The sequence below is a fragment of the Megalops cyprinoides genome, chromosome 12 (genome assembly GCF_013368585.1).
Source record: "Megalops cyprinoides isolate fMegCyp1 chromosome 12, fMegCyp1.pri, whole genome shotgun sequence".
In the NCBI taxonomy this organism is placed as follows: domain Eukaryota; kingdom Metazoa; phylum Chordata; class Actinopteri; order Elopiformes; family Megalopidae; genus Megalops; species Megalops cyprinoides.
In genome coordinates this window covers 14,134,305-14,147,325 of record NC_050594.1, presented here as the reverse complement: position 1 = coordinate 14,147,325, position 13,021 = coordinate 14,134,305, and the positions used below count along the sequence as shown (strand labels likewise).

At 51.6% G+C, this 13,021-nt stretch overlaps 1 protein-coding gene across 3 annotated transcripts in view; it reads right to left on the bottom strand.

Moving 5' to 3' along the window:
• Nucleotides 1-13,021, bottom strand: part of qkia (QKI, KH domain containing, RNA binding a) — a 69,225-nt gene that overhangs the window by 45,419 nt on the left and 10,785 nt on the right. For all 3 annotated transcript variants that reach the window (XM_036542902.1, XM_036542903.1, XM_036542905.1), the window contains exon 2: nt 4,293-4,435. In XM_036542902.1, the coding sequence (XP_036398795.1) occupies nt 4,293-4,435 (143 nt within the window). The remainder of the gene's footprint in view (nt 1-4,292; nt 4,436-13,021) is intronic.

The window sequence follows — 13,021 nt, the reverse complement described above, 5'->3', positions numbered from 1 at the left end:
TATTGAACGAGGGTTGATGGATTGTGGGGTTGAACGGCACAGTATTGGGCCCTACTACATGGCTCTCCTCCAGCAACACTGACATCAGCTTTGTGTGGTAAGAAAACGGCGAATGTTCCTCTCCTCCAGCCCGTGTCCCATTTCACTGCTTCAGCAGACGCCTCTCCAGGTGGAAGAGGAGTTTGAGGAGACGCTCTTCTTTTTTTTTTTTTCCAGGAACAGAGAATGGTAAGAGTCCAGACAGGGAGAGGTGCGGGGGGGAGAGGAACGGGGTCGGACGCGCTGAGGCGGAGACACGTGGCAGCGCTCGGACGCTCCCGTGACGCGCCGCGAGCCGTGAGAAGGTCGCCAGGAGCCCGGTCTGCACGGAAGCGGGCGGGGTATAATTGAAGACAGGAGTAATCAGATCAGCCGTGACCCTCTCTGTTCTGCTCGCCTCTTTCTGAAAGCTGTGTGCGTGTCAACCGCTAACGTCTTCCTCTGAGCTTCCCTAGTCCCCGACAACAGGCAGAACAAGGTATTTCAGCCAAACTGACGTGCTGTGCTTCTCCTAGCTTTAGTGCAAAACCTCGGCAATCTAATAAGCTGGTCTTAGAGGGGAGGTAAATGTACCGGCTGCAGACAGACCGAGTCAGAGAGCACTAAAAGAATGAAGGATCAGGGAAAGACAGCAAGACAGAGATGGAAGAGAGAGAGGGAGACTTAGGGTTCCGTAATGGAGGAAGCTGTGTTGACACTAAGAACTGGACTTGGAAAGTTATTCTCATCCTGGTAGGCCAGAGCACCAACTCCAAATGCGTGTGTGTCCTTCCTCAACACGTGCCAGGAAAAAAGAAAAATCTGCAGAGAACGCAAGGACGCAGGCAGTGAACTGATGACTGCACTCGTAAGATCCTCATCACAGTCACTGTTCAGTGCCACCGATGGGGGTAAAAAGTGTCAAATGCATGTCACCTGAGGACACTACCTGGACTCTGACTTGGGGGGGCTTATGGGAAAGAGTGTAGAATGCATTTGTCCCAGAGATATAATGTAGACTTGAAAAACTACTTCACAACTGCCCACCCTTATATCTTCCAATCAATTAAAAACACATAGCAAAATCCTCACTTAATGTGGAGGTAACACTTTCTCTCATGCATGTGTGTGTGTGTGTGTGTGTGTGTGGTCTTTAACCACTTCCCTCGCAGTGTAATCAGACACACTCCCCTTAGTGTGGTGGGTCTACCACTGGTGTTATCCAACACATGAAAGCAGACACCTCCATCGATCGCCAGGCAGCATCCCAGCCACAAAAGCCAAAGGGAGCGATTGAGCACTGCGGCCGCGCCCTCACTAACAGGGAGAAGCCTGTGAAGGGACTCCTCATTTCATCCAGAACACGCACTTCTGTCCGGCCCCATAAAGCAAGAAACTAAACGCCTGCACTGAGGCATGTGGCCAGTGAGAACCGGTGACACCACATGCACTTTCAGGCTGGGGGGGCCTGGGGCGGGAAGAGGTGCAGATGTCTCCAGACGCACAAAACCACAGATGTCGGCCTCTGAGAGCACGCTCTGAACTGCTCCGACCGAAACCCCCTCACAAGAAGCTCAGACCTGCTCCAACACAGGGTGGGAGTCTGCCGGTCAAGACTGGTTCTTCTGGTAGAGGGCGGGGTAGGAACTGTGGGATGACGTCACTAACATACCCAAGTCTCTGAGGCTCAACAGACTTCACATGAGAATCAGTGTCAATATTATCAGCATAAATGTCAAAAAAGGTACAAACTATTATAAAATATGAAATGTTTGCAATTCATTTTTTAGGAAAATGTGCAGTATTTAAATATCAAAATATCCTTCACAGACCTGACCACAAAAGCCCTAGACAAATCAAACCTTGTTTGACACTTCAACCATTTGCCTGCCCATGCAGCAGTTGCTAACACTGCTGTTAAATAAATTAGCATAGTGTGCTGTTTTTCTCCACAATCATTACCTACACAGTAGCTAATAACCAGTGATTGCCGTGGCTGTGGTGAAGAGTCTCCCTAGTGCTTACTGTAGACTGTGCTGCCGCAGTACTTACTGTGCAGAACGCGTGCAAAAAAAAGAAAAAAGTAGGCTTCGCTGGATTAAATTTACTAACATCAATAAACCAAGACCATCTACCCAAACAGGCGGTGGAGTGGAAGCCAGCGGGGCTGCTGTTCATGCAGAGGAAGGAGCCAGGAGCTACACCCTTAGGGGGAGAAGAGCCGACACAGCTACAAGCCAGACTGCAAGCGAACTCAGGAAACGGTGGCCAGACACCGTTAGAAATGGAACATCAAGCCCCGTTTTTATGGAAGCGGTGAATAAAGAAGTCTGTATTTTGATCTAACAGACCAAAACACAAACTCGAGTCGCTGCAAAAACATACCCTCAGGCAAATAAGTTACCACAGATTTTTTTTTTTTTTTTTTACAGTATTCTTGAGACATCGGTTATGCAGCGCTCCCTGATTGACGGGGCAGTGCTGCTACCTTGTCCGTTCGATAGAGATTTCCTGGAGTCCAAACAGTCCAAGTGAGGTCGCGCTGATGTTCAATTTATTCTTCAGCACAGATCAGTGATTCAGACAACTCCTGCCTTCCCACAGCCAGTCAGAGGACTCCATTAAAACCACGATGAATATTGTATGCTAAATGTCTAGCTCTTCCCTTCCGAAACCATGTGCAATGAATATCTCCGAAATTAAGCTTTTATTCCGGCATTTTTATTTCATTAAGCTTGAAATTTGTTTTTTCTTTACATTCTGTGTTTGGGGTCACAAGAGTGCAGCAACAAGGGCTAATGTGACTCATTTTACCCACTAGAGGAGCAGACTAATTCCTCTTCAGACCTGCACCCTCAAATGCATTAGGGAGCTGGTGCTCTGAGACATGGGGGGAGCCCGGGGGGGTTAGCTAAGGATTCTGTCACACTGTGTGCTCATCTCCAGCGCCCTTCCTGCATTACCCACAATCCTCGGCAGCAGGATCACATCAGAGGGACTACAGGTCTGCTGTTCCATCTCAGGTGTCAGAGAGGTCACCGGGGTGACAGACACACGCATCCAGGAGGTGGGGAGGTGACGCAAGTCCCCACTGGGGGACTTGGCGATACTCATCTCGACGGACGGACAGGAACGGGGGCCCCGGTGCAGCCGCGGGAGGCCGTGCTGGGAGGGGCCGTGAGGATGTTATTTACGGCGGCAGCGGGCCGTGCCGGCGCGGAGGGAAAGGTGGGCCCGGGAGCCGGATCGGCACCCTTTATCAGCTCTGTCAGGGAGAAAATGCATTTCATGCTCCGCCGCGCTCGCAACGCTCACCCTTCCGCCCGCCGCCGGATTACAAAGAGAAATGTCGCTGCCCCCCATCCCCCCACGCCACCCGCACAGGAGCCCTGCCCCCTGCGAAAGACCCCTGCCACACGCCCCGGCCGCACCGATCCAGTTTCACAGACCTGCGCCGGACAAATATAGACACGCTGGCCCCACTGGAGGAACGCGATTGGGGGTGGGGGTGGGGGGCATTTTCCAGCGCCGCTTATTTCTGGAGAGGGCCGTTTGTACCCCCTCCCCCCAGCCCAGTCTTATCTGCATGCTTGAGTGTGGTAAACACGGGTGTCAGTGCGCGCGTTCCTGATGAAGCCCCTTCACACCACGCTGCTGCTGCTGAACCAAGGTCAGAGCGCCCAGCCTCGCTAACCGCTCTCGCTCCGCTCGCCGGAAAAGGGTTAAAGCTTCAGCAGAATCATTTCCTCTTATTTCTGCAGAGGAATTAAAAGTAGAAACGCAGTTGGAACAGACGCCCTCTCCTCCACGTGGGATTTAGTCATTAGCGCTGACACATCCTGGCTGCCACTCAGAGAAGCAGTCACACAAGAGAAGGGATATGAGGGAGGCTTCCTGCCGAGTGCTGTCTCACTGTACCCAGAACACCCCACTAGCCGTCCGTAAAGGGGCGTTTCCCTTCCCTCTCAGCGCTGTGAGAGGTTAATGGCTGAGGGGGGCGGGGTCAGAGGCAGGTTACAACTCATTACACTGGCAGGATTTCGACACCATCAACAGTGTTATTCAACGTTCAGCCGATCAACTAATCAGGACTGGCTATCATGTAATGTCGGCCAACCTGTGTGAGTCATGTACATGAGTGTGAGGGTGAGGGTGTGTGTATGAGTGTGAAGGTGAATGTTTGTGTGTGCGTGTGTGCGTGTGTGCGTGTGTGTGTGTGTGAACAACAGAGTGAGTGTGTGTGTGCGCGTGCATAAGAAAAGGGTAGAACTCACGTCTGGGTACTCCTTCACAGGCACAAAGAGCTTCTCTTGTAGATGGACGATGGGTCCCAAAGGCTCGGGTAATTCCAGAGGGTGTTTGTCTACGAGACCGTTCACTGTGTCGTTGTACATGTCTTTCCGTACTCTGTTGATCTCTGCAAGAGAAGCGAGACAGACGTACACGGTCAGAAGGCCATCGACAGCAACAACAAGCCAGCGACAGCAAGCCGAAACAGTTTGCAAAATAACGCCGGTCCCATGTGATGAAATGGGGCAAATCCCATCTCCAAGCCAAACGGACCAAGCAGAGGCTCGAACAGAGGGAAGACATTAAGGTGCAGAAACAGACAGTTTGGTGAGAGTTTAAAAAAAAAAAAAAAAAACCCTCCCTCTCTTCTTGTCCCTAGACACTTGTCTGCTTAAATTGTCTCTTTCATGAGGTGAAAGTAAAGGGAGGAAAAAAAAAAGCCCACAGAGTTAGAGGCGATCGTTCACAGTGAAATATGTCTCTGACTCTGATCGTGCTGTCAGATAAAACAAACAGGCCAAAGGGTTGGGCCTCCGATGAAGCGTGTGGGAGAGACGCTTTCGGAGCTGCGCCGGGCACATGTGCGTGCACGCACACGCACACACACGCGCGCGCGCACACACACACACACACACACACACACACACACACACACACACACACACACACACACACACACACACACACACACACACACACACACAGGCTTGCTCACACGCACGCACACACACACTTCAGGCCAGCAGCTGAGGCATGCCTTCATCTGGGGCTCTGGACAGGGGGACTCATTCATCTGTCAGGCCGGCCAGATGAGCCTGGACGCCTGTGGCCGATTAAAGGCAAGGCGGCGCGGTCATTGGTCGCACCCGCGGCTTCTCACGACAACTGGGGGTCATACCCAATCAGCACAGTCCACTGGTCACAGAAATAAACCAATTCTGAAAAATAACCAATCGCTGACAAGGAGGCTCAGTTAACTTGAAGATGCTAGTTAAGCTACACCTTTACACTTCAATATGCCAATATTTGCCCTGGATCATGTGGGAATAACACCATATTCTGAGCCATTGATGTAGAGGTTTCCCTAGCAAAGGAATGACATGACACCTTGTTTTAAAACCCCCACATCATGCAGTAACCCTGGCATTCCTGAGCAATGTGACACCTCTCCCTTGCTCCCTTTCTCCCTCTCTCCTCCCTCTGCTTGTCACACCTTCTCTCTTTCTTGGAGCACCTCGTTTGGCCCCGTGATTAATGCGCTTTAAAGCGTCAGGGGTGCATCTGGAGCGCAGCTGTAGCGGCCGCGCGGGCGCGAACACCTGGGTTCCCTGCCCCGCGGGAGGCCACCGAGCTGGCGAATCACTGACAGGGGGGGCCCGGGCGAGGCGGCGGGGACGGAGCGGGGCCCAGCTGCTGCGGATTCCCTGTGACAGCGCCGCCGCGGTGTGCGCGCAGAGCCGGGACACTTGTCCCTGACCCGCGGGGCCGGGGGGCTGACACGGTGCCACAGCCCAGCCCCGAGAAAGAGAGGGAGGGAGCGTGTGTGAGTGTGCGTGAGTGTGTGTGAGTGTGCGCGAGTGTGTGTGTGTGAGTGAGAGAGAGAGAGAGAGAGAGAGAGCGTGTCTGTGTGTGTCAGTATGAGTGGGTGAGTGAGTGTGTGTGTGTGTCAGTGTGTGTGTGGGAGGTAGGGTTTGGAGACAGATCTAGCCTGTCCGGAGCGTGTAGCTTTGTGCTGGTACCGGAGCGTACTGCACACTGTGCATCCTATAACTGCACACCGCGTTGTCACTGCAGATCCCGGCTTCTACACGCAGACCGCAGCCCCACGCAGGCGGGACCTTGTGGAGTCCGCGCTCGGCCGACCCCCTGGCCGGTTCGTCTGTAGTTCAGATCGATGAGAGGAGGCCCAATTTGCCCCCGCCACACGCGTGAGTGCTAAGACCCTGGGCCCGTGGAGCGCTGGAGCCGGGGCCTCCGCGGGGCGGTGTTTGCCGGGAGGTGTGAACAGGTTCTTAAAAGCCGCTTTCTGCAACGCTCTCCCTGATGCCCGACTCCTCCGGCGGCCTCTGTCTAACCGCACACTCGCGGGCTTCCTCCGTCTGAAAACAGTGCCTTTGTAAATGCTTTGTTTTTCCTCTTCTCCCGAGTCCCTCTCTTTCCCCAAATGCCACATTAACATAAAAAGGAAGAGTGAGAGCGTCTGCCGAGACGGGCGACACTTGACAACCCCTAATTTCAGCACCGCCACATCACCACCACCCCCACCCCCCCCCACCAAGCCCTTTCAAATGCTCGGTTTACCAAAAAATTACCCCCTGCCTTCCCCTCCCTTTGAAATCATTTGTCTTTGTCCATCCTGGCAAATACAGCTTTTCAAGGGCAGAATTGCTTATAAGGCTTTAAGATCAGTCAAGCGCAAAAGGGAGGGAGAGGGAGCGAGAGATGAACGTAGCGATTCTACAAAGTGACACTGCAGGAAAGGAACACAAGGTCTGCCCTATTAGGCAGAGAGGCAGTAAACTCCATCACCATGGATGCCAGAGCAGAATTAGCTACGCTGCTACACCGCCATCCACAATGCACTCTCCTCAAGCCCGAGACTCCGGGCTGTGATGCACTGCTGTTCACCGTGAGTTACTGCTGCTCTCTCTGACCGGTAATGCGTGCCTTTTATGCTGGAATAACACAGACAAGCTGTGAAGGCACAAATGAATTCCTGTCCCTTACAGACACGTCAGACCCAATTGGGGGGGGGGGGGGGGTACTGGTGTAATCATATTCCGACGGAAGAAGGAGGGGGCCCGCTTCATATCCCAGTGGGAGCGGAAGGGCAGGGACTGCGGCCTGCATCATACTCCAATGGGTCGAACATATCCTGCAGCCCGGCCGTGGCTCCCTGACGGAGCTGGAACGGCAGACACCCAGGCTGCAGATGGGTCCCCAGGCTCCTGTTAACCCCTGGCTCCCCCCCTGCTCCTCTTTACTGCGTGTTTAGTCAGTGTTCTCCAAACGCAGGACCTCACGGGCACGTCTGAAGTGTTTATACAGCAGGTATGACTCTCAAACACACATGCGCGCACACACACACACACACACACACACACACACACACACACGTATGCACACATACACAGGGCCCAGACTACGGGTATCCAGACGCCTGGCTGCTGCCCTGGAGGAGACTGGCGCCTACACGCACGCCTGCCGCTAAGGGCCGAGAGGGGTGGGCGGGACCAGCCAGGCCGGAGCATCACCTTTACAGTGCAGAGGGCAGCTCTCTGTGGCTTTACAGGCAACCCTGATAAGTCTACATCTCTCCCTGTTCTCTTCCTCTCCCTCTCTCCTCCCCTCCATTTCCCCCTCATCGACCTGGCAGTGCCAAGAAAATGTCACGCTCCAGAGTTTCAGAATTTAGCTTCCACTTCTTAAGCAACTACACAAAAAGTTCAGAGGAGAAAAGTAGATTTCCACTTAATACTTGCAAAAAAAAAAAAAAAAAAAAAAAAAAGGAATGGTGCACACAATGTGTACTTGTGACCTGGAAGAATGTGAGATGAAAATAAAAGATGAAAGTGGGGGGGGATAGTTTCCTGGAGTACACCCTCTGGTGAAATCGCGAAAGCCAGCATGCCTTTGGAGGGTTTGCGGCTGTGCCGTTACACCCCCGGGGGCCTGTCAGGCCTTTCCAAACGATCACAGATGGATAAGAGGCCCAGATCAGAGCCAGGCCCACAGGCTCTCAGGAAGTACGAGAGGACAGCAGGGGGAGGGACCATCTGCTGAGGAGGTGTCCTGTCCTCGGTCTAACATTCTCAAACGCAGCACTGCTGCTGCTGCTGCTGCTGCTGCTGGACCCGTGGACCTGCGCGCCGTTAACTTTCCTGCATGTTTACAAGCCCTAATCAGTCGAGGGAATTGAGGCCTCCCGGATACTCATCTTTCTGATGACCAGGCAGAGCACAACACCCACCAGTTCAGGGTCATCTTGGTTTCTCCCACTACAGAAACCGGACCATTGCCCAGCAAAGCCAGGGTGCGCTGTCCATCTAGCCATCAGGCTCAGCAGAAGGGGGGGTGTTTCCACACAAGCTAACTTTTTCCCCATAGAAAACACATACCTTATAACTCCCATCATGCTCTGGGACCACATTATTCCTCAACTGTAACCCCAATGAACTGGGAAAAACCGCTTATGTAACATGTCAATCCTTAAGTAAATAAACTAAGCACAACAGCAATATGAAAGAACTGAACTCGTTCTTAGGTGTTGCATCCAGCCTCCTGACACTCAACCAGGCCAAGCAGCGATTAGCACGAGGGCCCTAATCTTCGGAGACGTAACCCGACACCTGCCGGGACGACAGCGTCCCAGGCCGGCCGTAGCCTCTCTCCACGCGTGACAGGCGCGGAGGGGACGGGCCGAGGTCAGGCCACACGCGGCGTCTTCGCCACGCTTCGCCACCGCGCACATTCAGAGAGGCTCCCGCCCCGGCGGAACGGGGGGGGGGGTAGGACTCGGTTTCGTAGCCTCCCCCCTGCTCCTCTCGCTGTCTGCTCAACACAGCGTGAGCTTTAATGCATTATTCTTCTCTGCTTCCGAGCAGGCTAATTCTTCATGTCAGCCTGACTCCTCTGCAATAAAAGATCAAATTCTCTCTCACTCACACACACACACACACACACACACACACACACACACACACACACACACACACACACACACACACACCAGGGTGCCGGGCTCCAGAACGCCATGCCACTCTCAAAGCCTGGGATGCACTTCGTATTTGCCTCCATCCCCCCTCCCCCCTTTTTTTAAACTGATGTTAGACAGGACGCGTTTTCATGAATAAATGTGTGCATGAATCCACCATGAGGTATTCATCTTTTATTTATTTACCTTTCTGATAACTTGCTGAAGAAACCGTGGTAAAGTGTAGCCAGGGAGCACAACAAGGAAGAGGGGGAATATTCGATCACAAAAACCAGACAAGAGCACCGCGGGTGGGCACCAGCAGAGTAGGAACACCCCAGGACTGTCCCACTGCACCGCCTGTCATGAGGAGTCTGCACAATACCAGAGGGATGACAAAAACCCACCTCCTGAGATTTAACAAATTAGGAGACCTCAGGTTTGGAGAATTGAACCATTACACACATTAGAAGGACGATTCTCCCAGGGAATTCTGGGAGATCCCCCCTCCCCCCGCGCACACACACAGAAGGGTGGTGTTTGACAGCACCCTGGAAGGGAGTGAGGGCGGGAGACATCTCAACACTGAGCCACAGCTCCGCAAAGCACCAGTAATCTGTATGATCTGACTCCTTTCCTAAAGCCTTCTTAAACTGGCGTTTATTACAGGAATTAGGCCCTAATGCCCATCACCTGAAAGAGCTGGATCTTAACAGTGATTAAGCAGATCCAATCAAATGGAGACACCAGCTCGTTCAGCCTGCTTCCCTTCTCCGAACGGCTTTATTTATCCATCCATTTCCTCCAGCCGGTCTCCCTTTCCTCTGGATTAACGCCGGGCTGCACTTTCATCTGCTCCAGACCGAGGTCTAATGGAAAAATCTGTGACACCCAGAGCAGATCGGAAACAAAGCAGCCCCCCCCGACCTCACGTGCCTCAGAAGAGCCGCGACAGAAGCGGGGCAGCACGGGCACACAGCAAGGTGCCCACGCCGCAACTTTCCCGGGGAACAAGTTTTTCCACTTTGAAGCGATGCACTTTAGCCGTCACAAAGAGCGGCTAACCGCCGCGGCGAGGAGGCTTAAGCTTAATGCATTCCTTCCTTTATTCACCCCACAGACGACGTTATCCAAAGCGACGTTAACTCGAACACAAAAAGGTTTCGTTGTGGTGAAATAAAAGAATACTTAAAATACAGTATCTTCCCGGATCAGGCCACAGAGAGAATTTTTTTCCACCCTTATCAAAAACTCGCAGCTGTGTCTTCACTTAAAAATCTAGGCCCAGTTTTCACTTGTGTGTTTTTCACCATAACAATCCACTTAAACAGCGCAAGTTACTCTTTATTAAGAAATAAAAAAAAAAAAAAAAAATCAACCATGTCCACAAATTGATCTCATTTTGCACAGCCCATACAGTGGACACAAACAATACACCACACCAGCTACGGCTGTATTAAGTTTTCACTAAATGCAAAATGACAGTGTGACTTAGCTTAACGTGGCTAATAACGGTTTCTGATTGACGTAGCTTTGTGTTGTTTATATAACTGATGGGGAAATGCTAATGTAAGCATACCATCATGTGGAACAACAGTGCCAGGACTTGAAAGTGTCCCGGCATCAGCATGTACGCATACTACCAAAAACAATAACTCCTCAGCTTCAGAAAAAGGAGAAAAGATTTACACTCTGAATTCTTCTTCCAGACTGCAGAAGGAAAAAAAAAAAAAACATCCACCATGAGGACTTTAAGCAGATATTCAATAAGCCACACAAATAACCAACGGTTTCAGCACTCTGTGCTATTCCGCCAAGCACTGAGGTCATGGACTGTCAGAGGCGGCCAAGTGAAGAGGAGGAGGAGAGCGGCCTAAAGAGCTAATGGCGAGCTAAAAGTGAGCCGGAACAGGACACAGGCATGACAGGCAAGTGGCTCGAGCAAAGGCCATGCAAGACACGGCGATCGATGCAGATGCCTATTACTTTGAAGCAAGTCTGTTCTGCTCTGTGACCATCAATAAGGACAAACTGAGGATCATTAGGTATTTTATAAAAAGAAAAAGGGGGATAAAAAAAAAAAAAAAAAAAAAAAATCACACCACCACCCCTTTAGGATCCTTATACAATACTACATGGTGACAGCGAACACCGAACGTTACAAAGTGAGGAATGCACAAAACCCATGTTCGGCTGCCTTAGGACAATGGAGAGGCAGCCGAACACAAAGACAGCATAGCACAAAGGGAAAAAAAGCTAAATTCTGTGAGTAAGGGAAAGGCAAATGTTAAAGCCCCGGCAATCACGACGCCTCAGATTCCCAGCTGTCACTGATGACAGCACATAGCCCCACTTCCTTCATGATTAAAAAAGAATCTCCCTGATAATGACTAAACTAATGTTTAAGGATTAGACACGACAAACGTTTCCAGCTGTTAACTAAGACTTTGACCATGATCTGATCGATAAATAGGATCCCGTGAAAACAGGGGCTAAAGCGTGTGCCAAAGCTTATCTTTATAAATAGCCTCAGCGCTTCTGAAGTTACGGATCCTCGCAGCAAAAACCTGCCAACTGCAATGTGGTTTAATGCGCCTTCTGGCAAAGACAGCCATTCGCGGGAAACGCGACGGCTCCGTGAGGGTCTGTCATACCCAGTTACCCTGGCGTTCAGTGATGATGAAAACAGGGCCGAGGACGGCTCCCAATCTTTTGTGTGTGTCGGAAATGGGCCCCCAGGAGGCCTTGTGTGGACCCGGGACCGTGAGTGTGTTGTTCTCATTATTGTTCGGTGCCCCCCTTTTAAACGCTGCTGAAAAACAGACTGGGGACGGTGGAGGAGGACGGGGGAGGTGCGCTGCCGAAACCAAACGGCAGCCGTCACAACGCTGAAGGACCCTTTTCGACTTGGCCTGTCAAATCAACCCTTCACGATAACAGGACATGTGCCCCAAGTCAACAGACCCTGTTCCGAAAATCACACCTTTACTTCATGAAAGAGGCTGGCCTCTGAAACAGAGATTTGTTCATTATCTGCCTCCATAACAGAAGGAGAAAGGGGGGCAGGAATAGAAGGCTAAGCTGAATGAGCATCTCATTGCGTCAAACAGGATTTGGGATAACCTACTTCACACAGTTGAGAACACACCAACTTATGCACATACGGGATGCTCTTTGTGCCTTTCCAGCTGAAGATCAGTCCTCACAGACAAATGATGGAGAAAGGCTTATTTTGTCTATGCTGGAGTAGAACTGTGGGCTCTACACCCAACTTTGTGCAACGTGTGTGAATTTATTTGGAGACTCTGCATACCCACCCCAGTCAGGCAGAACAGACAATCCTACAGGGCCTCTCTCCCCTCCTCAGCACACCCCACCTCTCCCTGCATTCATACTGCTTCAGCCCGTTCCGCAGTAATGGAGGCGGCACCATTAACACAAAGTTAGATTCAAAAGAGAGAAAGGGGGGGATCAGTAAACTTAGTGATGGAGAACGGGTTTATGAAGTCGGGTTCAGAGAGGCGCGGGTTAGAGGCAGTGCAATGGGGGGGGGGGGGGGGGGGGGGTAGGCAAATCAGAGAGCTCAGGGGGAGGGCTCATTTAGCACAGCGTTTTAATGGTACTTTTAACGGGCGCACCGCGGGCAAGCTTTCATTACTCTCTGCGCAGATGTACTTAGAGAGGCGCCCCCGAGACGCTCCCGTCAGTGTCGGCTCACGTTCTCACTAGGACACCCAACACCCCCACTCTGGAGCATCAGTTCTCCCCCCCAGAGGGCTGTCGAATCCCAGCTCCCACCAAGCTATAAGGGCTGCAAAGCCTCTCAGAGCAGAACCAATGGCTACGCAATTACATGTATAGAGTCTAATTCCAACCCCTCCACATTTATTCAAATTGCCCCGGATAATTTATTCTACTTAACGTTTTTTTCTTTTAATGCTCACAAAGACAAACACCTTTTAGAATGAGAATGTTATTGCTAGCAAACTGCAGGATGTGTAGCATTAAATTGGAAAACCC